The sequence below is a fragment of the Salvelinus sp. IW2-2015 genome, unplaced genomic scaffold (genome assembly GCF_002910315.2).
Source record: "Salvelinus sp. IW2-2015 unplaced genomic scaffold, ASM291031v2 Un_scaffold1440, whole genome shotgun sequence".
In the NCBI taxonomy this organism is placed as follows: domain Eukaryota; kingdom Metazoa; phylum Chordata; class Actinopteri; order Salmoniformes; family Salmonidae; genus Salvelinus; species Salvelinus sp. IW2-2015.
Genome location: NW_019942910.1, coordinates 262,587 through 286,984, shown reverse-complemented (window position 1 = coordinate 286,984; position 24,398 = coordinate 262,587). Strand labels below are relative to the sequence as shown.

The 24,398-nt window shown below is 40.9% G+C and overlaps 1 protein-coding gene across 1 annotated transcript in view; it reads left to right on the top strand.

Moving 5' to 3' along the window:
* Nucleotides 1-23,975, top strand: part of LOC112070857 (histidine N-acetyltransferase-like) — a 43,011-nt gene extending 19,036 nt beyond the window's left edge. The window contains exons 2-5 of the mRNA XM_024138315.2: nucleotides 10,835-11,058; nucleotides 11,651-11,875; nucleotides 12,264-12,533; nucleotides 12,743-23,975. Coding sequence (XP_023994083.1) covers nucleotides 10,843-11,058; nucleotides 11,651-11,875; nucleotides 12,264-12,533; nucleotides 12,743-13,075 — 1,044 coding nt within the window. The 5' untranslated portion in view covers nucleotides 10,835-10,842 and the 3' untranslated portion in view covers nucleotides 13,076-23,975. The remainder of the gene's footprint in view (nucleotides 1-10,834; nucleotides 11,059-11,650; nucleotides 11,876-12,263; nucleotides 12,534-12,742) is intronic.
* The last annotated feature ends 423 nt before the right edge of the window (nucleotides 23,976-24,398 follow it).

Genomic DNA, 24,398 nt, shown 5'->3' with positions numbered 1-24,398 from the left:
TGGTTAATGGTTTGCCTGATATGGTTCTCAATTAGAGGCAGGTGTTTGACGTTTCCTCTGATTGAGAAACCATATAAGGTAGAGTGTTCTCACTGTTTGTTTGTGGGTGGTTGTATCTCGTGTCTGTATGTGTTACCACACGGGACTGTTTCGTTTGTGTAGTCTGTTCCTGTTCGTGCGTTCTTCGTGTTTATGTAAGTGCTCAAGTTCAGGTCTGTCTACGTCGTTTTGTTGTTTTGTAATTTTTCAAGTATATTTTCGTGTTAGTGTTCGTTTACGTCTTGTTAAATAAATTCATTCATGTCTTCATCACCCGCTGCGCCTTGGTCCAATCTCTCTCCGCAAGACGAACGTTACAGTGTCAAATCGGAGGGCCTGTTGTTCGGACCTTGCAGTCTCTATGGGGGTGCCACAGGGTTCAATTCTCGGGTCGACTCTCTTCTCTGTATACATCAATGATGTCGCTCTTGCTGCTGTGATTCTCTGATCCACCTCTACGCAGACGACACCATTCTGTATAACTCTGGCCCTTCGTTGGACACTGTTAACTAACCTCCAGATGAGCTTCAATGCCATACAATCTCCTTCCGTGGCCTCCACTGCTCTTATGCTAGTAAAACTAAATGCATGCTCTTCATCTGATCGCTGCCCGCCCTGCCCGTCGTCCCTCTGACTTAGAATATGTGGACAACTACAAATACCTAGGTGGCTGGTTAGACTGTAAAGTCTCCTTCCAGACTCACATAAGCATCTCCAATCCTAAATTCAATCTAGAATTAGCTTCCTATTTCGCAACAAAGCCTCCTTCACTCATGCTGCCAAACATACCCTCGTAAAACTGACTATCCTACCGATCCTCGCTTGCGCGATGTCATTTATAAAATAGCCTCCAATACTCTACTCAACAAATTGGATGCAGTCTATCACAGTGCCATCCGTTTTGCCACCAAAGCCCCATATACTACCCAACACGCGACCTGTACGCTCTCGTTGGCTGGCCCTCGCTTCACTCTCGTCGCCAAACCCACTGGCTCCAGGTCATCTACAGTCTCTGCTAGGTAAAGCCCCGCCTTATCTCAGCTCACTGGTCACCATAGCAGCACCACTCGTAGCACGCGCTCCAGTAGGTATATCTCACTGGTCACCCCCAAAGCCAATTCCTCCTTTGTCCGCCTTTCCTTCAGTTCTCTGCTGCCAATGACTGGAATGAACTGCAAAAATCACTACCTCACTAGCTTTAAGCACCAGCTGTCAGAGCAGCTCACAGATCACTGCAGCTGTACATAGCCCGTCTGTAAATAGCCCATCCAACATCCCCATACTGTATTTATTTATTTATCTTGCTCCTTTGCACCCCAGTATCTCTACTTGCACATTCATCTTCTGCACATCTACCATTCCAGTGTCTATTTGCTATATTGTAATTACTTCGCACCATGGCCTATTTATTGCCTTAACTCCCTTATCTTACCTCATTTGCACTCACTGTATATAGACTTTTTGTTTTCTTTTTTTCTACTGTATTATTGACTGTATGTTTGTTTATTCCATGTGTAACTCTGTGTTGTTGTATGTGTTGAACTGCAATGCTTTATCTTGGCCAGGTCGCAGTTGCAAATGAGAACTTGTTCTCAACTAGCCTACCTGGTTAAATAAAGGTGAAATAAAAAAATAAAAAATAAAAGAGCAGATGTCTACAGCAATAGTATAGAGGTGAAAAAAAAAGAAGAAAAAAACATTGACTTGGTACTGGTACCCGTTGTATATAGCCCAGTTATCATGTATATATTACTAGTTTTTTTTTGTTTTACTTTTCTATATTTTTCTCTATTTTCTTTCTCTCTGCATTGTTGGGAAGGGCCAAAAGTAGTGCACTAAATAGGGAATAATTGGGATGCAGACATCTATTTCAAACCTTGACACATCTGTCGCCGTGTCCCTTCAATTACGTAAAGGGATAACATACAGTAGTGTTCTAATCTCTGTCAAGTCCTCTGTGTTTATATACAGGACAGTTAGTGTGTGTGTGTGTGTGTGTGTGTGTGTGTGTGTGTGTGTGTGTGTGTGTGTGTGTGTGTGTGTGTGTGTGTGTGTGTCCAACTGTGAGCAAGAACATCATGCAGAAACAACCTGCCTACCGTCCAACTGTGAGCAAGAACATCATGCAGAACATCCATAGCGGCGGGAAGTAGGGGTGCTTAAGGGTGCTACAGCACCTCCTGAAAAATCKGAATAAAATTAGTTATTATTTCACTGGGCCTTTACTAGTCCTGTATTAATGGAACGATACAGCAGGTTGTAACACCGGGCCTTTACTTAGTTTAGTTTAGTTTATTAATTCGACCATTTAAAAAAAACAAGCACACATAAAACTTAAAAGCCATACATGCACATGAATAAAATCATCGAGGATAACACACAATAAAGTCTGGGACTTATTTCCATTGTGGTCCTCTTGAGACAAGATGGCTAGCCAAGATCCAACACAGTATGGCAGTGAAATAATTAAACAAAAACAGAGAAGAAGAACATCTATCTCATCATTCCAGTTACATCATAGGGGTTATTCATATGGGCACAGAAGACATCAAACAGATTTTACTTTATTTTTTAAAGCTGCCCAGAGAGGACATTGTTTTTATAGGCAGAGGCAACTCATTCCATTCTGAGGCTCCAGTATACAAGAAAGTACCTTTCCCAGCATTACTCCTGAACGTGTATAAGCACACCTGATCTGGTGCTGTGATTGTGTGCATCCCTAACACGAGGAAAGTAATCATTTAAATATCTGGGCGCAGGACCATAAATACTCCTGTAAACCAAACCTGTCTTATCTGCATAATATGCTTGTATGATATGCTTGTTATTAAAATGTATCCCTTCGGACTCTGGTGTTGGCAGTTGCACTTCCTCCCTCAGCTGGGGCTCAGTCACCTGGGGCCCAGAGAGGTGAGAGGTCAGGCTCGTCTTTCACATGTCCCTGGTGCTATGCAGAATATCAGAAAGAGAAGAGGACAGGAAGGAACATTGTCTTCATATGTGAATGTGTCTTTACCTATTCTAAACCATGTGAATGTGTCTTTACCTATTCTAAACCATGTGAATGTGTCTTTACCTATTCTAAACCATGTGAATGTGTCTTTACCTATTCTAAACCATGTGTCTTTACCTATTCTAAACCACGTGTCTTTACCTATTCTAAACCATGTGTCTTTACCTATTCTAAACCATGTGTCTTTACCTATTCTAAACCATGTGTCTTTACCTATTCTAAACCATGTGTCTTTACCTATTCTAAACCATGTGTCTTTACCTATTCTAAACCATGTGTCTTTACCTATTCTAAACCATGTGTCTTTACCTATTCTAAACCATGTGTCTTTACCTATTCTAAACCATGTGTCTTTACCTATTCTAAACCATGTGTCTTTACCTATTCTAAACCATGTGTCTTTACCTATTCTAAACCATGTGAATGTGTCTTTACCTATTCTAAACCATGTGAAAGGATGGTGTGATTAATGGGGAACCAATTACTTGTCTCCACAATGTCTGTGCGCCAGTCACTCCCTCCTTTGGCCTTGGAGTAGATAATGTCTAAGAAAAGATGTGTGCGGTAGTGCCTGGAACCATTGTATGTCATCTCTGATGTTGCACCTATCCTGGGGTAGTGTATGACCCAGAGGCTCAGTCCCCTCCGTGAGCTTGTCCAGGCGTGTGGTCAAGAAGGGGTTTTACTTGAGATGGGAGTATCTGAAGTTGACAATTGATTTATGCCATAGAATGAATTAGTGTTTCTGTGCTATGAAGTACCGGGAATGAGATCGGAGCCTCATCTTAGGGGCYAGACTAAACAGTAAGTATAGTCTTCATAGCAAATGCTATCTGGCTACGGGAGACTCCTTTCTCATATATCAAGTTTTACCGTGTGACCCATTCCATACATCTGTTGTTTGTCATGAAGACTAAAAGGGCGTATCTTTTCTATAAAATATATTTGTATTCTTCGTATGTCAGAGCTACTCGCCACAACACTTGGAAGTGTTGAGCCTACCAGCCTCGTCATTATAGAAGCAATTGCTCTATGCTTTCCTCATTAATACATTTTAAATAAAGTAATATCCTGATTGGTGATTGACCTTGTTTCTCCTCATTACAGATTAGAATTTCCACGACACAGCTTTGCACACTCTTAGCATTTTCTCAACCAGCTTCATGAGGTAGTCACCTGGAATGCATTTCAATTAACAGGTGTTGTAACGTCCTGACCAGAGTTATTATGTGTTTTGCTTGTTTAGTGTTGGTCAGGACGTGAGCTGGGTGGGAATTCTATGTTGTGTGTCTAGTTTGTCTGTTTCTATGTCCAGCCTAATATGGTTCTCAATCAGAGGCAGATGGTAATCGTTGTCCCTGATTGAGAATCATATATAGGAGGCTTGTTTTGTGTTGGGATTTTGTGGGTGTTTGTTTCCTGTCTCTGTGATTGTCTGCACCAGATAGGTCTGTCTCGGTTTTTGCACATTTGTTATTTTGTATTGTTGTTTGTAGTGTTTCACTTGTTCTTTATTAAACATGTTTAACACTAGCTGCGCTGCACTTTGGTCCTCTCCTTCACCCCTGGAAGAAAACCGTTACAGGTGTGCCTTCTTAAAAGTTAATTTCTGGAATGTATTTCCTTAATGCATTTGAGCCATTCAGTTGTGTTTTGACCAGTCCATATAATGGCAAGAACATGTCAAATAAGCAAAGAGAAACGACAGTCCATCATTATTTTAAGACATGAAGGTCAGTCAATCCTGAACATTTCAAGAACTTTTAAAGTTTCTTCAAGTGCAGTCGCAAAAACCATCAAGCGATATAATGAAACTGACTCTCATGAGGACCACCACAGGAATGGAAGACCCAGAGTTACCTCTGCTGCAGAGGATAAGTTCATTAGAGTTACCAGCCTCAGAAATTGCAGCCCAAATAAATGCTTCACGGAGTAACAGACACATCTCAACATCAACTGTTCAGAGGAGGCTGTGTGAATCAGGCCAAAGAAACCACTACTAAAGGACACCAATAAGAAGAAGAGACTTGTTTGGGCCAAGAAACACAAGCAATGGACATCAGACCGGTGGAAATTTGTCCTTTGGTCTGGAGTCCAAATTTAAGATTTTTGGTTCCAATCGCCGTGTCTTTTCTTTGCCTCCACAATCCCCTGACCTCAACCAAATTGAGATGGTTTGGGATGAGTCAGACCGCAGAATTAAGTTAAAGCAGCTAACAAGTGCTCACCATATATGGGAACTCCTTCAAGACTGTTGGAAAAGCATTCCAGGTGAAGCTGGTTGAGAGAATGCCAAGAGTGTGCAAAGCTGTTATCAAGGCAAAGGGTGGCTATTTGAAGAATCTCAAATCTCAAATATATTTTGATTTTTTCAAACACTTTTTGGGTTACTACATGATTCCACATGTGTTATTTCATAGTTTTGATGTCTTCACTATTATTCTACAATGTAGAAAATAGTAAAAATGAAGAAAACCCTTGAATGAGTTAGTGTTCTAAAACTTTTGACCGGTAGTGTAGCTTGAGAGGATCTGCAGAGAAGGTTGGGAGAAACTCCCCAAATACAGGTGTGACAAGGTTGTAGCGTCATACCCAAGAAGACTCAAGGCTGTAATCGCTGCCAAAGCTGCTTCAACAAAATACTGAGTAAAGGGTCTGAATACTTATGTAAATGTGATATTTCAGTTAATTATATTTTATACATTTGCAAAAAAATCAACAATTTTTTTTTTCTTTGTCATTGTATGTAGATTGATGAGGGAAAAAATACAATTGAATACATTTTAATGTATGGCTGTAACGTAACAAAATGTGGAAAAAGTCAAGCGGTCTGAATACTTTCCGAATGCACTGTACATATATTTGTTATGTTTATCTTACATAATATAATGTAAAAGTATGCATTAAGGTGTCTGTAATAGAATAAACAAATGTCGACATTAATAAAAGCCTTTCTATAGCTACAATTGAGGAGTACCAAGATGGCTGCGCAGTGGCTTCAATTCAGTCATCCTGGGTTTATACACATTGTTGACGGCACCATGTCTGTGCATGCCAGTTGATGGAAAAGTACCAGAGAGAAAAAGAGAGAGAGCGAGAGAGAGAGAGAGAGAGAGAGAGAGTTGGGATCTGGTGGGGCGAGACAGTGTTTTCTCTGTCTCATGCAGGCGTCCGGCCTCTCTCTCTCTCCCCCTCCCTCCCTGCCGCCCCTTCTCCAGCTCAGACTCACATCTCCCATTGACAGATTATCAGAAATGTCCGGCCCTGCTTCACCGCGTCAGCTAGAAGCCTCATTCCCCCTGGGGCCAAATAACACTAACTGTCCATGTATGCGTGGGGCTGAGAACACACACATGGACGGAGACACACCCACACACACATACAAACAGTCTTTAACTGCCCAAGCTTCTCTGCACCTTTCTGGGATCACATTCCAACGACCTGAGCCCTCCGCTCCTCTCGCCCGTCTCGCCACGTTATTTTCCCAAGCCTGGAGAAATGTGTTTGTTTTCCGAGTGAGACTGTGTTTTCCGAGGAATCGAAAGAGGTTACCAAAGGGATTAGGGGGGTAGGGGGTTGGTAGAGAGGAGTGGGAGGGGGACAGATGCCAGTCTCCTAATTCCGTGCCACATGCAAACTGGTGCCAAACTGGACGGGCAAAGTGGCCTGGCATCCTGACAATGACCAGACCAGAAACTACACTAGTGCCGTCTGTGGTTAGGGGTTGTGTTGTCTGTGTGGTTAGGGGTCGTGTTGTCTGTGTGGTTAGGGGTCGTGTTGTCTGTGTGGTTAGGGGTCGTGTTGTCTGTGTGGTTTACCGCGCTCTGTCCTGTTGTCTGTTGTGTTAGGGGTCGTGTTGTCTGTGTGGTTAGGGGTTCGTGTTGTCTGGTTGTGTTAGGGGTTGTGTTGTCTGTGTGGTTAGGGTCGTGTTGTCTGTGTGGTTAGGGGTCGTGTTGTCTGTGTGGTTAGGGGTCGTGTTGTCTGTGTGGTTAGGGTCGTGTTGTCTGTGTGGTTAGGGGTCGTGTTGTCTGTGTGGTTAGGGGTCGTGTTGTCTGTGTGGTTAGGGGTCGTGTTGTCTGTCTGTGTGGTTAGGGGTTTGTGTTGTCTGTGTGGTTAGGGGTCGTGTTGTCTGTGTGGTTAGTGTGGTCTTGTCTGTTGTCTGTGTGGTTAGGGGTCGTGTTGTCTGTGTGGTTAGGGTTCGTGGTTGTCTGTGTGGTTAGGGGTTGTGTTTGTTGTCTGTGTGGTTAGGGGTCATGTTGTCTGTGTGGTTAAAGGTCGTGTTGTCTATATTTTTCCTGACCAAGACCCACTGTGGTCAAAACACTAGGATGTGATTGTTAAAAGGTATACATTCTAGAAATAAAGGTGTTATCCTGAACCCATAGGAGAACCATTTGAACAACCCTTTTTGGTTCCAGGTAGAACCTTTTTGGTTCCTGGTAGAACTCTTTTTGTTTCCATGTAGTACCCTTTCCACAGAGGTTCCACATGGAACCTATGTGGAACCAATTCTCCCTTGAACAAAAAATGGTTCTCCTACGGGGACATCCGAAGAACCCTTTTGGAACCCTTTTTCTAACAGTGTATGTCTTGCCTGACCAATACACAATACATTGTGGCTGAAGTGTTGTGAAGCTACTTACTCTGTCTGACCAATACCCATTGATGTAAAAGTCCATCCATTGATGTGAATTACTGGGATGTGGTTGAGTGTCGTGAACGCTTAAAGAACCGATGTATCTAAACAGTGTGTATGGTTGTGATAGAAACCTCCAGGACTCGAATGGGGAAACTTAAGACCACTAAAGTTCATATACAGTTTGGAGTGATTAACACGATGTTTAGCATATTTATATGCTTTCTATTTCTGCAATACACATGAATCCACCGTTTTCTATTCGTAACACACGTGCGGGTCGGTCGCATGTCACTAGACTTGGTGCTGAATGTTATGCATCATCTCATATCTGTTGATAGTGATTGATGCCAGACTGGAGGTACAAGGACAGAGGACACACTGATTATTCACTGTTATACATTTTGCTGGCTAATTATAGCCTAATGTTAGCTAGCTAACATTGATCCTGGTTGTGTAGCTACCTGCAGATTCATGCAGGGTAGTAACGTCATGAGTGATTATGGTTAATTGTTTAGCTAGCTAGCTAGCTACATGTCTTAACAAAAGACCCCACTATGCAAATATCCATTTCAATAGAATGTCACTGTGACAACTGTTGATAGACGTAGCTGGTAAATTCGCTCTGGCTATCTACTCCGATTTCCGACCCCGGGTAAGATAGTCTAGCTAGCTACAATTTCAGATATTACAATTCAAATTTTGACATGAAGTCTTCTCCATTTCAAGTTAAAGTGTACTGTTAGATAGCTAGCTAACGTTAGCTGGCTGCTCGCTAGCTAACGTTACATGTATGATCTTATAACTTGTATCTCAGAGCTATTTGCTTTGCTAGTTATAGTCTAATGTTAGCTAGCTAACATTGAACCTGGTTGGTTAGCTACCTGCAGATTCATGCAGGGTAGTAACGTCATGAGTTTGGATTATGGATTATGGTTCATTGTTTAGCTAGCTACATGTCTTAACAAAAGACTCCACTATGCAAGTATCCATTGTAATAGAATGTCACTGCGATAAAATACTGCTCTAAAACTAATTATCTTGGGTGCTTGACTGCTGTTGTTAGGACAGAAGCTCGCATCAACCCTTAAAGAGATTGGCTGAACTAAAGCTTAAGAGGGTGGGAATGATGCTAAATGGGTGTAGACAAAGAAGAGCTCTCCAGTAGGTACCAAAAAGATTCAAAGGCCATTTTCTCAAAAGTGAGGTTACAAGGTTATCAACTTTCAAAGCAGAATTGCTTTCCCATTGAAGCTCTGTGTCTCTGCTTTTATCCAATGTAAAAAACACAATTTCAAATTTTTCTACAGTACATAAGACCGAATCAAGGCTCTGAGATACGAATAATAAGATTGTATACGTAGCGTTAGCTAGTGAGCTAGTCAGCTAACATTAACTCGCTTGCTAACAGTACACTTTAACTTGAAATGAAAACGACTTTGTCAAAATTAGAAACATGTAATATCTGAAAATGCAGCTAGCTAGACTATTTTACCCGTATACATCATGGTTGGATGCTTCTCCCTGTCAGAGATGCCATGGTTGCCCTTAGTTTGAAAATGTAATCCGGAGACAGGTGTTTTCTCCATCTCCTTAGCTATCATACTCGAATTCCACAGATTTCAAAACTCGGTCCTCCAGAAAGTGGAGAGCAACACTTATGCAGTTTTACTACACGATACATTTAAAAAAAAGCTGCATTAGACAGGATTACCTAGACGTACTGACCAGCTCAACTAGACAGAAGCGTGCTATATAGCAGACCACTCTGAACTCATCTCTCGGCATGTCCAGCCCACTCATTATCTCAGCCAATCTTGGTTAGCGGGAAGGTTGCTGACTTTTTCTGTGGCTAAACCAGCTAGGCCCTTAATTTAACAATTTTATTCGAATTTACAGATTGAATACAAGTTTGTTAGTTAGGCACATGAAAGTTCACATGTTCCAGAAGGCATTTATGCTAAAAAACACATAAAAAATGTATTAAAAAAAGATTGCGTTCAAATGGCTCTCGTGACATACGTGACATACGCCTAGTTTCCTGAAATGGGTCACATAATGTATTGATGACATTCAACACTATCAGCAGTGAATAATCAGTGTGTCCTCTGTCCTTGTACTTCCTTATAATGCGGCAGGTAGCCTAGTGGTTAGAAGGTTGGACTAGTAACCGTAAAGGTTGCAAGATCGAATTCCCGAGCTGAGAAGGGGAAAAATCTGTTGTTCTGCCCCTGTACAAGTTAGTTAACCCACTGTTCCTAGGCCGTCATTGGAATAATAATTTATTCTGACTTGCCTAGTTAAATAAAGGTAATTAAATAAAATCACTATCAACAGATATGAGAATAATGTATAACTTTCAGTATAAAGTGACCATCAACCCACACCTGGAAATCATGAGTACAGATGTAGGATCTTAATTTGAGCCAGTTTGCTACAGCAGGAAAATAATCTTGCAGGAACAGAAAATGTGAATTATTATGTCTGCATTTATAAAGGCAGCCTAATTCAGATTTTTTTGCCCAATTATTGGCAAAAGAGCTGATCTGTCAAAATACCAATTAGTGGAAAAAGATCAGAATTGGGCTGCTTGTGTAAATGCAGTCCAAGTGGATTATAATTTATGGATATTTGTGTAGGGATTTATAGATTTTTTTGGAAGGGAAAATTACAGAAAATGACAAACTTCAGAAGCCTTTTTAAACCTCAAATACACTACAGGTTTTACATTTCCTGCATTACAGATCTCCTGCATCAGGGTAATCAAATTAAGATCCTAGATTTGTAGGCCTATTACATAAAGCGACAAATATATATACTCTTTGCCAGATTAATAGAATGAGATCATATTCTCATTTACAGCAACAGATGTGCAATCCTATCCATTTGCTTTATACTCCTACTCTTGGTCCCACTCTCTTTACCTTTATCTTTCTCTCTCTTCCCCATCTCTATCTACTCTCCCTCATTCCTATCCTCTCTCTACCCCATCTCATCATTGAACTATCTCTCTCCCTTGCTTTTTTCCACCTTTCTCTCTCACTCCCTTTCTCTCTCCTTCATCTTCCTTCTCCAACCCGTTTCTTCTCCTCCATCCGCACTTTCTCTTTCCTTTCCTTCCTCCTCCTCCCTCGCTTCCCCACCAGCTGTAAGGATGAAGATTGAGAACAGCCTGCCCCGCCCCCAGCTCCCCGAGACTCCGCCCCAGACAGGCCTGCAGTTCACCGTGGCAACGGAGGAGGACTTTGATGAGATCATGGCCATAAGCCAAGACATCTACGGAGGGCTGGACTACCTACCGACCCGCTACACCGCCTGGCTATCCGAGTCCAACCGCACTGTCATACTGGCCCGCAAACAGGGCAAAGTGGTGAGAAAAAGTTATAAAGTGTGTCATAAACCTGTTATAGCATGTATATAAGGGTTCTATTAAGGTGTTATAAGAGTGTTATGAACGCTAACAGGCATGGCTGTCCGAGAGCAACCGCACCGTCATACTGGCACGTAAGCAGGGCAAAGTGGTGAGAAATGGTTATTAAAGAGTGTTATAAATGTGTTATAGCATGTATATAAGGCCATTATAAGGGCTATATTAGAAGCTACCAGTATCTGCTACATTGCCTGGCTGTCTGAGACCAACCTGCCGCCACACTACTGCTTTGCACACAAGCAGGGCAAAGTGTTGTGAGAAGGAGTGACAAAAGCATTACAAGGGTGTTACCATAGAAATAGAATCCATGTTAGAAGAGTCCTAAAGGAACCTGGAGATGAGAAATGTTCTACTTTGGAACCATTGAGAGTTCTATTACCTAGAAACAACCATGAAAAAATGACAAGAAAATTACTCACAAAATGTATTTATTCAGTTATTCATAATCTCCCTTTGTTTTTCCCCCTCTTTCCTCCCCATCTCCTTCTCCTTTATCCCTCTCTTCTTCGTTTCTCCCCTCTTCCCCCAACAGATTGCCCTGGAGTCGGTGTGTGTGATTGACGATGGTGAGACCATGCTGGTGGAGGGGTTACGTGTGGCTCCCCAGGAGAGGGGGAAGGGCGTGGCAGGGGTGCTGCTACGGTTCTGCTCTCAACTGGTCAAGTCCAAGTGGCCTGAGGTGAAGGTGACCAGGCTGACCCGCGATGACCAGCTGGGGCCCAAGGACTTCCAGAAGTACCGCCTCATCACCAAACAGGTAGGTATTGGTTGATTATTTCAATTACTTGGTTGATTGGTTAATTGCTTGGTTGATTGGTTAATTGCTACGTTGATTGGTTAATTGCTACGTTGATTGGTTAATTGATTGATTTGTACCATAAGTCAAGTATTCCAAGTTGTCAATTTTGTTTCTAGTTATTTCTATAGTCCTTATATTTGTGACTAGACTCAGATTTAATTCAAGCCATTATAACTCAAATCTACTTTTGCAGTTTACAAAGAATTGTCAGGGAGGCATGTTTTACCAAAATTACAGATTTAACCTTTCACAATGCTTCATTATGTGATACATTTAATTCACAGTCTATTATCCAACCATACAACTCTTTACCCTACGTCATTTCACCACTGCCTCTCTCCCTAAGGGCATACTGCTGGTTCGCTTCAACGCTGAAGATCTCAAGCTCCGGCTCTCCGAACTGGGGCCGGTTGTGACCCTCCCCACCTACTCCGAGGGTACCCCCCAGGGTTCTGACACCCCTCTGGTTCCTCCGGTCCTTCTGGACCTCAACGAGGCCCACCAGATGTTCCTCAACGAGGGCCTGATGTCCGACGTGCTCCCTAACGCTACCATCGTCCAGGACTGGCAGCCGTTCAAGCTCGTGCCCAGCAACATGGTCATTCTTCTGAAGAAGGTAAGATTATAATCACAGGAGGAACACAATGAAAATAAGTCAGTTGACTTTATCATCATAAAGGATTGCAAAATTCTGGAAACATTCAGAAGACTTTGTGTTTTTAAATCATTGATGAATTTTTATGTATTGTTATACTCCCATGGCTGAAGCAGCTCTAAATGTATTTCAAATTTCTCAAATAAAATGTATGAATTGATTAATTCAAGGACATCGACTGGATGGTGGACGACCGCTGCACCCCCACTGTGGCCAGCCTGTGCACCCACCCCTTCTGGGTTCCCGGAGGTCCTCGCGGAGTTGGGACGGACACGTACTACCTCAACATCGACGTGTTTGGCAAGGACATAGGCCTGGTGCTCCATCAGTTCCTGAGTCACCTGAGGCGCCACGCCACCACCCTGAAGGGGCACGTCATGTGCCAGATGTTCCTGGATCCTCCCATGTGGAAACCCATGGCCGAATTCTGTTGCCAGACACTGAATGTGGAGCTGGTGAAGGAATACACGGAGCAGTGCGTGGTCGAGTCGGATGTCGTGTAGCCCGGAGGAAGAGGATGAGGAAGAGGAGAGACAAGACGGAGGAAGAAACATTAAAAAATTTGAAAAGTTTCCAGAGACCCAATGAACGAATGAACCTCATGAAATGGAAAAGTTCCCCAAGAAACTTCAGAAGGATTGGCAACAACCTCCCTAAGCAACTATAGCGAAACACCTCAGAAGCTGCATTATATTTGCAATATGTTTGATTTGAACACTACCGCTAACAAAAATATTTTACAAAAAAAAAGGCAGCTACATGAAATACTTTTGACTAATTAGTTTGAATTAGTTTCTCACAGTTTTTTTTACCATTTAGTCATTTACACAAATCTAGCTCTTAACAACAGGATGCTAATGTTAGTTCCTTTAAAAAAGAAAAAAAGAAAAATGCAAGCTAGCTTGGAGAATATCATGCCTTTCAATCTTTTTAATGTAAATATAAAGTATAAATATGTACACATTCTGAATTGCAAATAAGTCTGCACAACTCTTGAGGCACTTTATGAAACCATATGGGCTGTTGTGCTAAAGTGCAAGTGATGACGGGAGGAGGAGAGGAGTCGTTTAACTTTTAGAAATAACAGAATATAACTGATCTAGAACGCATCACTCCCATGGTAACGGTAGAAATCCTTATGGACCTATTCTATCCAACACCAAATCCCAAAATACTTTCCAACAAACAATAGCTCTTCAGTGAATCTTACAGAGCATTTGCACGCTTATAATTCACACAAAATGGCTGAACGGAACAGCTATAATTACACTGAAACGGAACGCTTATAACACTAAAACATGGCCAGTTTTTGCTTTTAAAACTATTTCATTTTTTTAAACAATTGCTCAGTTGTTTTGTTTTYATGTTTTTAAGCACTTAATCATATTGCTAATTTATTGTTACTTTTCCTCGTGTACTTGAATGCAACCGTAGTATCTAAAGAGGTAATATATTATCAGCAGAAGCTTTCTGGAGGCTTTCTAATACTTAATGTGCAATCCAAGCTTACTCTATAGTACATTGCTAATAGTGTGAAAAAGGGAGCTGTACTTATTACTTTACAGTATACCACAAAGACTAAAACAATTTAACTAATATAGTTCTGATTGACTTAACATTAACAACATTGTTCAGTAGCTAGAGAAATATTTCCATGGTAAATTTCACCATCGCAAATATTAGCTGACAACCTTTGTAAAGATTGAATTGTAGTCCCTCATCAACATAGACTCAGTCATCAGACATGCTGTGAAACAGCCCTCTGAAACCATTTTAAGCTTCGTAGCCACTCTAAGATGCTTCATAACCCCTCTACGAAGCTCCATAGCTACCCTAAGAAGCTTCATAAGCTTTGGGACATGATCAGAGCTCAGCTAAGCAAATGGGACACCCTTTGCTCTCGAAGGTTTCATAACCACTTTACTAAGCTTCGTAGCCACTCTAAGATGCTTCATAACCACTCTACTAAGCTTCATAGCCACTCTAAGAAGCTTTATAAGCTTTCGGCTCTTGAACGTTCCCTTTAAGACATGATGCCCTTGACACGACGTAGCACTGAACGAGCCTACATTGCAACCCCCAACTTGAGACTAAAACCACTACAGATCAGTTACTGGCCACTTCATTGACTCCAACCTGCCCTCGTTGTAAAAGGGACCTTGTTGTAAAGGATGAAATGGACGGAGGAAGAGAATACCTTTTTATTTTTTGGTAGACTGATCAGTGACTCTGACTCTAAAGGATGAACGCACTCACCCATGATAAATGACGGATTTAGGACTGGATCGATATCGGACGATGGATGAGATGCCTGGAGAAAGTGGAATGAAGAATGAAGCAAATTATATACCGGATTCCATATTCTTCAAAACAACCAAACAATGCTTTGTCAAGGCTGACAATGATTTTCTCAGTTCTCTGAGAAGCACTTCCTATTTTTTTTCACCGATCGAAGAAGCAAACATGGACTGACCCCCCTTTTTTGCTGTGGCGAGTCGTGAGGAAGCCAAAGATGAAGATGAAGATGTGAGTGGCCTGACTCCAGTGGTGAAGAGAAGAAGCAGTACACAGTCATTCCTACACCACCCCACCCTTGTCTCCAAAGGCATTCCCCTACACAACATACGAAACCCCACATGAAACCCCCCAATCAAATAATTTCTAAGAAATTCTCCATAATACGGGAAGGTGGAGCTTTTCCTCACAAGCCCATACAACCCCTCTCTCTTTCCATCTCTCTTCATGAATAGATTGAAGACCAATTTAAAGCCACTGAGTTTAAAACATCACTATTGGCTGGTCAAAGGTAAGGTTCCCTGGATGTACTGTCGTATCCATGCCGACCATCTGGTGTATGTAAATGATCTTGGAGAGCGTGCTTTCCTGCTGCTAGTGTGTGCCCACAAGACCAGATGATTTACTAAACTTATTGTTCAGAAAACCGCCTAGTTACATTTCTCCCTATTATTTTAAAGCTGGTTTGAACAATTCAGATTTTGACTTCGTAGGCTACGCCACAACACGAGAGTAGTCGTTTTGAATTTACCTTGGTGGTGGTTGGACATTTAATGAATAGAGCTCAGTGTATTTACAAAAGGTCACTGAGATGGGAGAATATGAGCTAATTTGTCTCTCTGATAAGACAGAATACTGTTTAACATTTTAAAAACTCCAGTCCAGTCCACACCCCATATCTGTGTCGGAACGGTCTGTCTGCACGATTGGCAAATGGAAAGCAGTTCTACTGTTACTTCGTGTTCTCCTTATCTCGCCATAGTAAAGATGGAGCTTTCAGTTGTTAAAAGCATCTGAGTGCGAGTGAGGAATGTGATTTTATAATTCCACAGTGTCAAGGTGGTGTTGGTGTTAGTGGTGGTAGTGGACTTTGCATGGTCACAGACACACAGTGTTGTATTGTATGACTGCCAATATACCCTGCAGAGTCCACAGATCAACTGATCCAATGGCTTTCCAAGACCATATGGCTAAAATGGATACCAGTACACCGCAGCACGTCCAGGGATACGACAGGTTGGAGGGTATTTGGTTGGAGGGTGAACACAGTCTTTGATATGATGCACACAGACATGTATTAAAAACTAAAAAACTATTCCCACAGCCTCAACACGCCCATGCAATCTATTGCCCAAATGCCCACTACTTACCCACCCAACAACATGTTCAAATCAATGTTGTATCCACTACTACGATAGGGACACGGTTGTTGTCGTACAAACTGCCTCAGTCCTCAACATACCCATCCAGCAAAGACTATATCCCCCTACACTCCATCTTCATACGGACTAGACATTATGGTTTTATCTTAATTGTTGTCTGGTGAATTGGTGGTTTGTCACTGTCACCTGGTATATTTCTATATTGTATATTTCTATATTTGACATACAGATATATGCACAGTATTTCAAGGGGATGTGAAGGTTGAAATAAGATGCATGACTGTAGGTGTCTTTTGTCTTGTTCCTGAAGGTATGTTTTGTGTGTTTGAGGGAAAGCTTGAAGGAGAATGTTTGGTAGAGATCCAAGGAGATTTGATTGGTTATAGAGTGCTCCAAATCGGATAATTCCGGACTCATTCCAGAATTTAAATAATTCCGGGCACTCTTAAAAGATTATGTAGCAGTACAAGTCATCCACTGTTGTAAAATGGGAACTCTCCTTCCTCCCTTGTCCCCCATTCCACACAAACACAGCCGAGAGAACAAATGTTGTTGAACCAACAGCCTTGGGAATAGATATGATGGACAGGGTCTATATTTAAGGGTTTCCTAAAGCACTGTGTATTAGTATGTGACATGCATTTTACATGTGAAAGATACTGTATGGTTATGTACTAAACCAGGAGGAGGGTATTTAATGCTCTCCCTTGATGAGGGGTTCTTAACACAATGAGGTTACTGTTACTGCACTGTGCTGCCATTGAGTCGGAGCTCGGTCTGAGGGCGGTAAAGTAAGCACTTTGTTCAGCCGATTCATTGGCTCTCTGCTGCTGTGATAATGGCGGGGAGGGCAGCAGGCCAGCGAGGGAAACCGAAAGGATGTACCATCAGTCATTCATAGTTCTAACTGAACAGCTGATGTGTTCTGATGTGTTCTGATGTGTTCTGTTGTGTCATCGTCGTCAAGGTCGATGTTAATCAGCCACGGTTATGGAGCAAACATTAGATTGGCCCTATTATTGAATAATTTCTCGTTATGAATCTGATTGCATGCTTAGTTCTGTATTTGCTGATTAAACATAAATATCATATTTTCCCCCCCAAAATATTTATTTTTATTAATTAAGACATTATCGATCTAGTTTGATGTACAAACCATACTTCATTTGATGGCTGGTTATCATTTAGCTGTGACTCTGTGTTCTCTAATTGTACAAATATATGCAGGTTTTTTGTGTCTTTTTTAAAATACTAATTATTTCCTCTTATATACCTTGTTTTCCAACCATCCCATTTTTTTTCATTTTAATTCCTCACCGCTTTTCACTTTGTTCTTAACACCGTCACAACATGTAATCTCTTTAAATCTATATTTGGTCATTTTGAATACGGACACACCTACAGTATTATAAACAGCTGGAGCTGAGATGAAGTAGATGGATGAGAGAGGTGCTACAGTTCTTAGCATTTTGTCTGACAGAAAGTGTGACAGGTGCCATGGTGACGTGGTTGAAACAGATGGGAGGAAGTTCAGAGATGAGCTTGTATTGATAACATAGCCTGATCCCAGATCTGTTTGCGTTTTAGCCAACTCCTCTGTCTATGATAGTCAGACAAATTTGGCTGAAGTACGTACTGATCTCGGACCATTATAGTGGCTAGTCTTAATAGTAGTTATGGCTATGCTTGGTGGTGGAGAAGGGGAGAGTAAACCGAAACCCTCATCCCTCATTTATGAAATGGTGGAGGTGGAGGTCATAAAGATGAGGGGGATGGGGGAAGGAGAGGTCAGGGAGAGAGAGGGAAGGAGGGATGGTGTGGGTGTTGTGGAGGAGGAGATGAGGGAGTTTCTGTCTCTTATTGCAGTACCTAAGTGGCAAAACCAGGGGAGGATGGTTACAGTAGGTTACAGAACCCTGAAAAATTATATGAAGCTTTGTCGCCAAGCTAAGATGCTTTATAGCCACTCTATGAAGCTCCACACTGTAGAGTCTGATCTTTGACCCGCATGCACAGTATGTGGGTAAAAGTTCAGACAAAAACGTGGGGGAGACAGATAGCAACAGTAGGGAGAGGTGAATGACAATAGAGGACCAGGCCGGTCAAACTATTTATATCTACTACATTGTTATGTATCCACACTATGTACCCTTCTAGTGTCTAGGGCAGAGCACATGACTTCCTGGTTCTCTAGCTACCCATGGACAGCAGGTGTAAAACACTGGTGACAATTTATCACTCACAACGCTGACATTGAGACACTGACTAGACCAGAGCTCTCCAACCCTGTTCCTGGAGAGCTACCCTCCCGTAGCTTTTAATTCAACCCCAGTTGTAACTATCCTGATTTAGCTTATTAACCAGCTGGGTTATTAGAATCAGGTTTGCCGGTTTAGAGTTGGAGTGAAACCCGTGAGGACGGTAGCTCTCCAGGAACAGTGTTGGAGATCCCTGGTCTAGAGTCAGTGTGTCTCAATGTCAGTGTTGTGAGTGATAGATTGTCACCAGTGTTTACACCTGCTGTCCATGGGTAGCTAGAGAACCAGGAAGTCAAGTTAAAGCTGTTCTGTTTGCAGACTGAGGCTGTGTTCAGAGTGAACATCTATGCCCTTCATAGTGCACACTAGGCAATAGTGTGCCATTTGGGGCGCACATTCAGGGTCCTTTCCATGCTAAAATACATTTGGCTTATCGTTGAATCCCCTATGGTGAGGTGAGAGCCAGCAAGGTTTGTATTTATATCTATAGACTAACTCCACATGAGATGGAGTTGAAGACCCGTCACCTGCTAATATTAGGATACATGATACAGTAAGGCCCCTTAAACACACAGTCACACACACGCACACACACACTTTATACACAGACAGGAGAGTCTATTCCTCTCCTAAACTGCTTAGCCAGTGACATTTAAGAGGCTACGACGACAGTTAGCTAGAGTTTCAGCTTTGTGTGTGTGTGTGTGTGTGTGTGTGTGTGTGTGTGTGTGTGTGTGTGGGTGTGTGTGGGTGTATGTGAGTGTGTGTCTGTGTGTGTAATCTGTCGATGTGTCACAGTGTCTGGTTGCACGGCGAGAGACACAGAGACCCTTTTCAGACAGATTTCTCAGCTGGTTGTGAATGGAAAGTCTGGCTGTGTCCCAAATGGCACCATGCTACCTATGTAGGGTACTACTTTTAACTAGGGCCCATAGGGAATAGGGTGAGATTTGGGGCAACAACTCTGCGAAAGAGAGAACGGGGGGAAGGGGCAGAGGAAAAAGAGGGAAGGGGGGAGAGGTTAGGGGAAAGAGAGAGAGAGTTTTTCAGATGCTTGTTGTGGGTTTTGGAGAGAGACAGATGGGTACCTACAGTACTGTCTGGTTTTATGGCCGTTGGAAGCTGCTGCTGGTGAATGTGGTTTTGGCTGGGTGTTTAATAAGGATCTAGGACTGCGTGGAATGGATTCAAGCAGCTGTCTCGTCCAGTCATTGGGATCGAGTAGCCACAAGTAATGTAGATGTACACACACACACACACGCACTTGCAACATATATAACACACACACACACGCGCACACACACACACGCTTGCACATTTAACACATTTAACACATTCAAAAACTATTTTTTCATAATCCTATTTCTCTATATTTTCTAAATGAGTATTAACAACGACCCTAATGCATGTTTTATTATGGCCTTGTCGACTTCAGAAAGGGCTGTTGAATTTATATTTCATTTTGTTCTCGGTTTTTCATCCATTCATTTATTTGTTTATTTCTCCTTCTTTGAACCCTCTGTATTCAGACACATCTTAATCTATGACAAAGATTAGGATCATTTTGTGCCCCCATTTTGTCTGAACCTGGGAAAGGAATCAAGAAGAGAGGCACAAATGAACCCTTGATTGCCTGACTACGAGCAAATATAAAGTCTTTGCCAAATTATAAATTCAACTAAAACCACCATCAAAACAAAACTGAAAATAAAACTGGAAAGACAAAACAAAACTGAAAAGGCAGCTGGAATTGACCAGTGGGTACAAGCTTTTGAAGTATGTTCTTCTTAATGCCCTGCTTAAGGGAAAAACGAAGAAAAAACCCTTGTGAAAGAAAAGAAAATCTAATCTTACTACTTGGCCATACTGCACCATGCCGATGCCTCTTTTGTGAACAACTACTGTATTTGTGCTCTTGTGCAATTATCTCTTATGTTACTGTTGATGAGACATACTGTAAGGAACATGGGAGTGGTAGAAACCATAGGAATAGAAACATGGCCGCTGTTACCGTTGATTTGAATGGGAATGGCCGTTCTAGGAATTCTATTTCGATGGGTGAGAAACGCAGCTGGACCTTCTCACCCTATCAATCTGTGACAATGCATATAGCCCACGTGTTGTGATAGCTAATCATGCTAACCGTGCTACGTGCATGTTATCCAACCCAAATTATCATCTGACTGTCCTGCATATACAGACAAGTAATATATGTGGTCTGGTCACGTTCATGTGTACATTGTAAATAACCTAAAAGCCTATCTATCCATCTGAAGGGAAGAAAACAAGACACAGCATATTGTAATTTTGTATGTTTGAACAGAGATTTTAGATGCTATATGCAAGATAAAAACAAACAGTAAAACACAGTTTCTGGTTACGTCTCCACACCCAAGTTCTGAAAACGTTTTATATGGGGAATGATTTTTCTGTAACACCAGATGTGAAAGGGGGGGGTAGATTTCTGTGTAACACCAGACATGGTCATTCAGTGGGTTTTCATTCAATTCAATTCAAAGGTATTAGAGCTTTGTGATCAAATAGTCCACCAGCACATTCATTCCTTAGGTGATGTTGAGTGAATACTCTTACTCCGTTTCCTTATTTCTTTCTTCTTCACATCCAAACATGTAAAGAAAAGAAACAGCATAATATGATATTATTCCCTTTATTAGGTGGAATCCACCTGAACACTGGGGGTTTTGGGGTCTGAAGTCGTACAAAAGACTTCTCAGATGGTCTCCCAGGCAACGCGGCAAAGACCCAACTGTCAATCTATATACTATTGTTATCAGAATCAGCTTTGGTTATCTATGATAACAAGGTCCAAACACAGCTTCTCTGTACGACCTACTATACAAATTCTCCTAAATGTACCTGTGCAAAAATTGACTGATTCCAATAACTGCTGAGCCTGAAAGAGATTTAACAATAATTAGAGATATTTTGAGATTAGATATATCTGGATATGCCGAATAATCAAATTAAACAAACAGACAGCTGAGGTCAAAGACATGGCCACTGTTGCTCATGATTGTTTTTATTTTTCAACAACAAAAAATATTCACACTTACCTTGCCAAGCTTTCACTATAGCGGTCCAACTAAATGACCAATGTCTGATCAAACATACATACCTTATATAGACTTAGGTTAGATGAAAATGCCCAGACCTTGACCCCTGCTCAGAACCACCAAGGTCAAAGGTCATAGAGCAAAGGTTATGGTTCTGGAGTTTTCATTTAGCCCTTTTTCCTTGATATGACTGCAGCTGTTGAGTATCCCCTAGAGTTTCACAATTATATACGTACAGTGTAAAATATATTGTGCGTTGAAGCCTATATGTCATTGACTCACAGTTATAACAGGTTATAACCTATAATCAGGTTACACTGATCGATATATGCTAAAATGACAAGAYCCTGTGAGATAAAAGACAGGATATATATTTATTAATCTCATAACTTTACAGTTTTAAATCATTTTAGTGAGGCTTCTTATTGGATTCACAGCTGTGTGTCTGTCGAGGTGGTAAATACAGTAGTCATGCCATTCGAAGGTATGTTGGTAATCTGGAAAAAAAWTATATATTTTTTTTCTTGGTCCTTCTATTCATTTTAATATTTTATTTTATACCCAACTTTCTCTGCTTATTCTCAAGCGGTGATTTGGATTTAAAAAGAATTGTTGAAAAAAAGAAAAGATTTTGTTTTTTAAATGTATTATTATGCTTTTTGATTGTTATTATGTTTCAGTTTTCAGAAGCAATTTTTTTTTTTTGCGACGGATGCAAAACTATTTTAAATACAATACTTTAAAAAACTACTTTACAATCTACGAGAGATCTATAGGATGTGTTTTTTTTTCTCCAATTCGGATGCAAAAATGTGTGTATGTTGGGGAGTGACGATGGGTATGGCACAGAAACATGTGGCTAGGTTTACACAGAGTTGTTACGATTCTCTAATTCCTCCTCCTCGGACGAGGAGAGGAGAGAAGGATCGGTGGACCAATACGCAGCGAGGTAATTAGACATAAATGATATTTATTGAAACACGAAGACGAAATACGAAAACACTTGGAAATTACAAAATAACAAACACGACGTAGACAGACCTGAACATGGAACTTACATAACTACACGCAGAACTCACGAACAGGAACAGACTACATCAAACGAACGAACAGCCAAGACAGTCCCGTGTGGTGCACATACACAGACACGAAAGACACAGGAGACAATCACCCACAAACAAACATTGAGAACAACCTACCTTAATATGACTCTCAATCAGAGGAAATGCCAAACACCTGCCTCTAATTGAGAGCCATACCAGGCAACCCTTTAACCCAACATAGAAACACAACACATAGAAATGCCCACCCCGCTCACGCCCTGACCAATAAACACATACAAAACAAGAGAAAACAGGTCAGGAACGTGACAAGAGTCCAAACACACTCAACATAATACTTAAGAAATTTCTTAAGACAATACGTAAGATGCTAATTAATAAGATATGCATTTTTACTTTGTCTAGGGCAGTACTTATTCCTGTTTTGACCTAATGTTCGAGTTATGCATTTTTTAAAGTTGTCAAAGCTAGGCAAGTTAGCTAGTATTATTAACGTTGTAAAAACTAGACAGGTTAGCTAGTATTATTAACGTTGTATAAATATTAACGTTGTGCTACTATTATTTTGGGGGAAAGTATAGACTTAGGTATGGGGCACAGGGTAGATGATTTTTTGTGTGTAAACCTAGCCATATACTTACATGGAATACAATTTTTTGAATGCTTTATAATCATAAAGTGATGGCTACAAACGGGTTAGTAGTAGTATTTACTGATAAAAATATATTTAAAATTTTGCTTGCATTTATATAATATTGTTGTAGTAGTAGTAATACTGTAAAAACATGTGTACATTTCAACATACCTCCCTTTCTCTCCATTCTCTGGATAAGTAGTTTAATCAAGGACATTTTAACATCTACAAACATATAATCCTTATTAAGTGTATATTGCAACATTGTTAAGGACAAAACAGCCGTGGAAAACACAGTAACTTTGTTTAACTATAGAAGCTATTGTGAAGTCATTCTAACGTTGTGATGATAACAGTAAAAGTCCAGGCTGTTTATGTATGTAGTAGTATTTGATTAGTATTTTTGTAGTAGTATATTATGAGATGAAGTAATGATGAAAGTAACTAACATGGCAGAAATGCATATTGTTAGAAAATGAAACTCCGCACTACAGACTGACGCTTTCAGAAGTTCTTTGTTGATTGTTTCTTTATTATTATTTTTGTTCTTTTTTTTTACATTTCTTTTTTACTTTCTCTGTTCAGATTTTTGCCTTTGTTAGGTGTTGTTAGCTAAAAAGAAAACATTTTTAAAAAACGAAACAACAAGTGCATGTCAGAATGTTAAGCTCTTTCTATATATTAAAAGAGCTCACTTTTTGTGTTAGAGTTACGGAAATTTACAAGGACAAAAAAAAGAAAAGAAAACAAGAAAAATAAAGGTGGGGTGGTGAGATGTGTGTGTTTTACAGGGGCACAAACAAACAAAACGCCAATACAACGTGAGAGTTATTACGCATCGCAATGTACAAACACACAAACAGACACAGAATTTTCCCCCAAGCACTTCTAGCCTATCCATGGAACATAATTGACCAAAACTGGCATATATAATTTTCTTTCTTTCTTCACATTTTACATTTACATTTTAAGATAGCTATGATAAGATAGCTAAGTGAGACAGCCATATATATCAATTATAGTAAGTACGTTTAAGAGTGTGTTTACATACAAACACAGTAGAATGTTGTGTGGGTTGTAAGAATCAACGTTAAGTTGACATTTGGGTAAAAACGTTTGTAA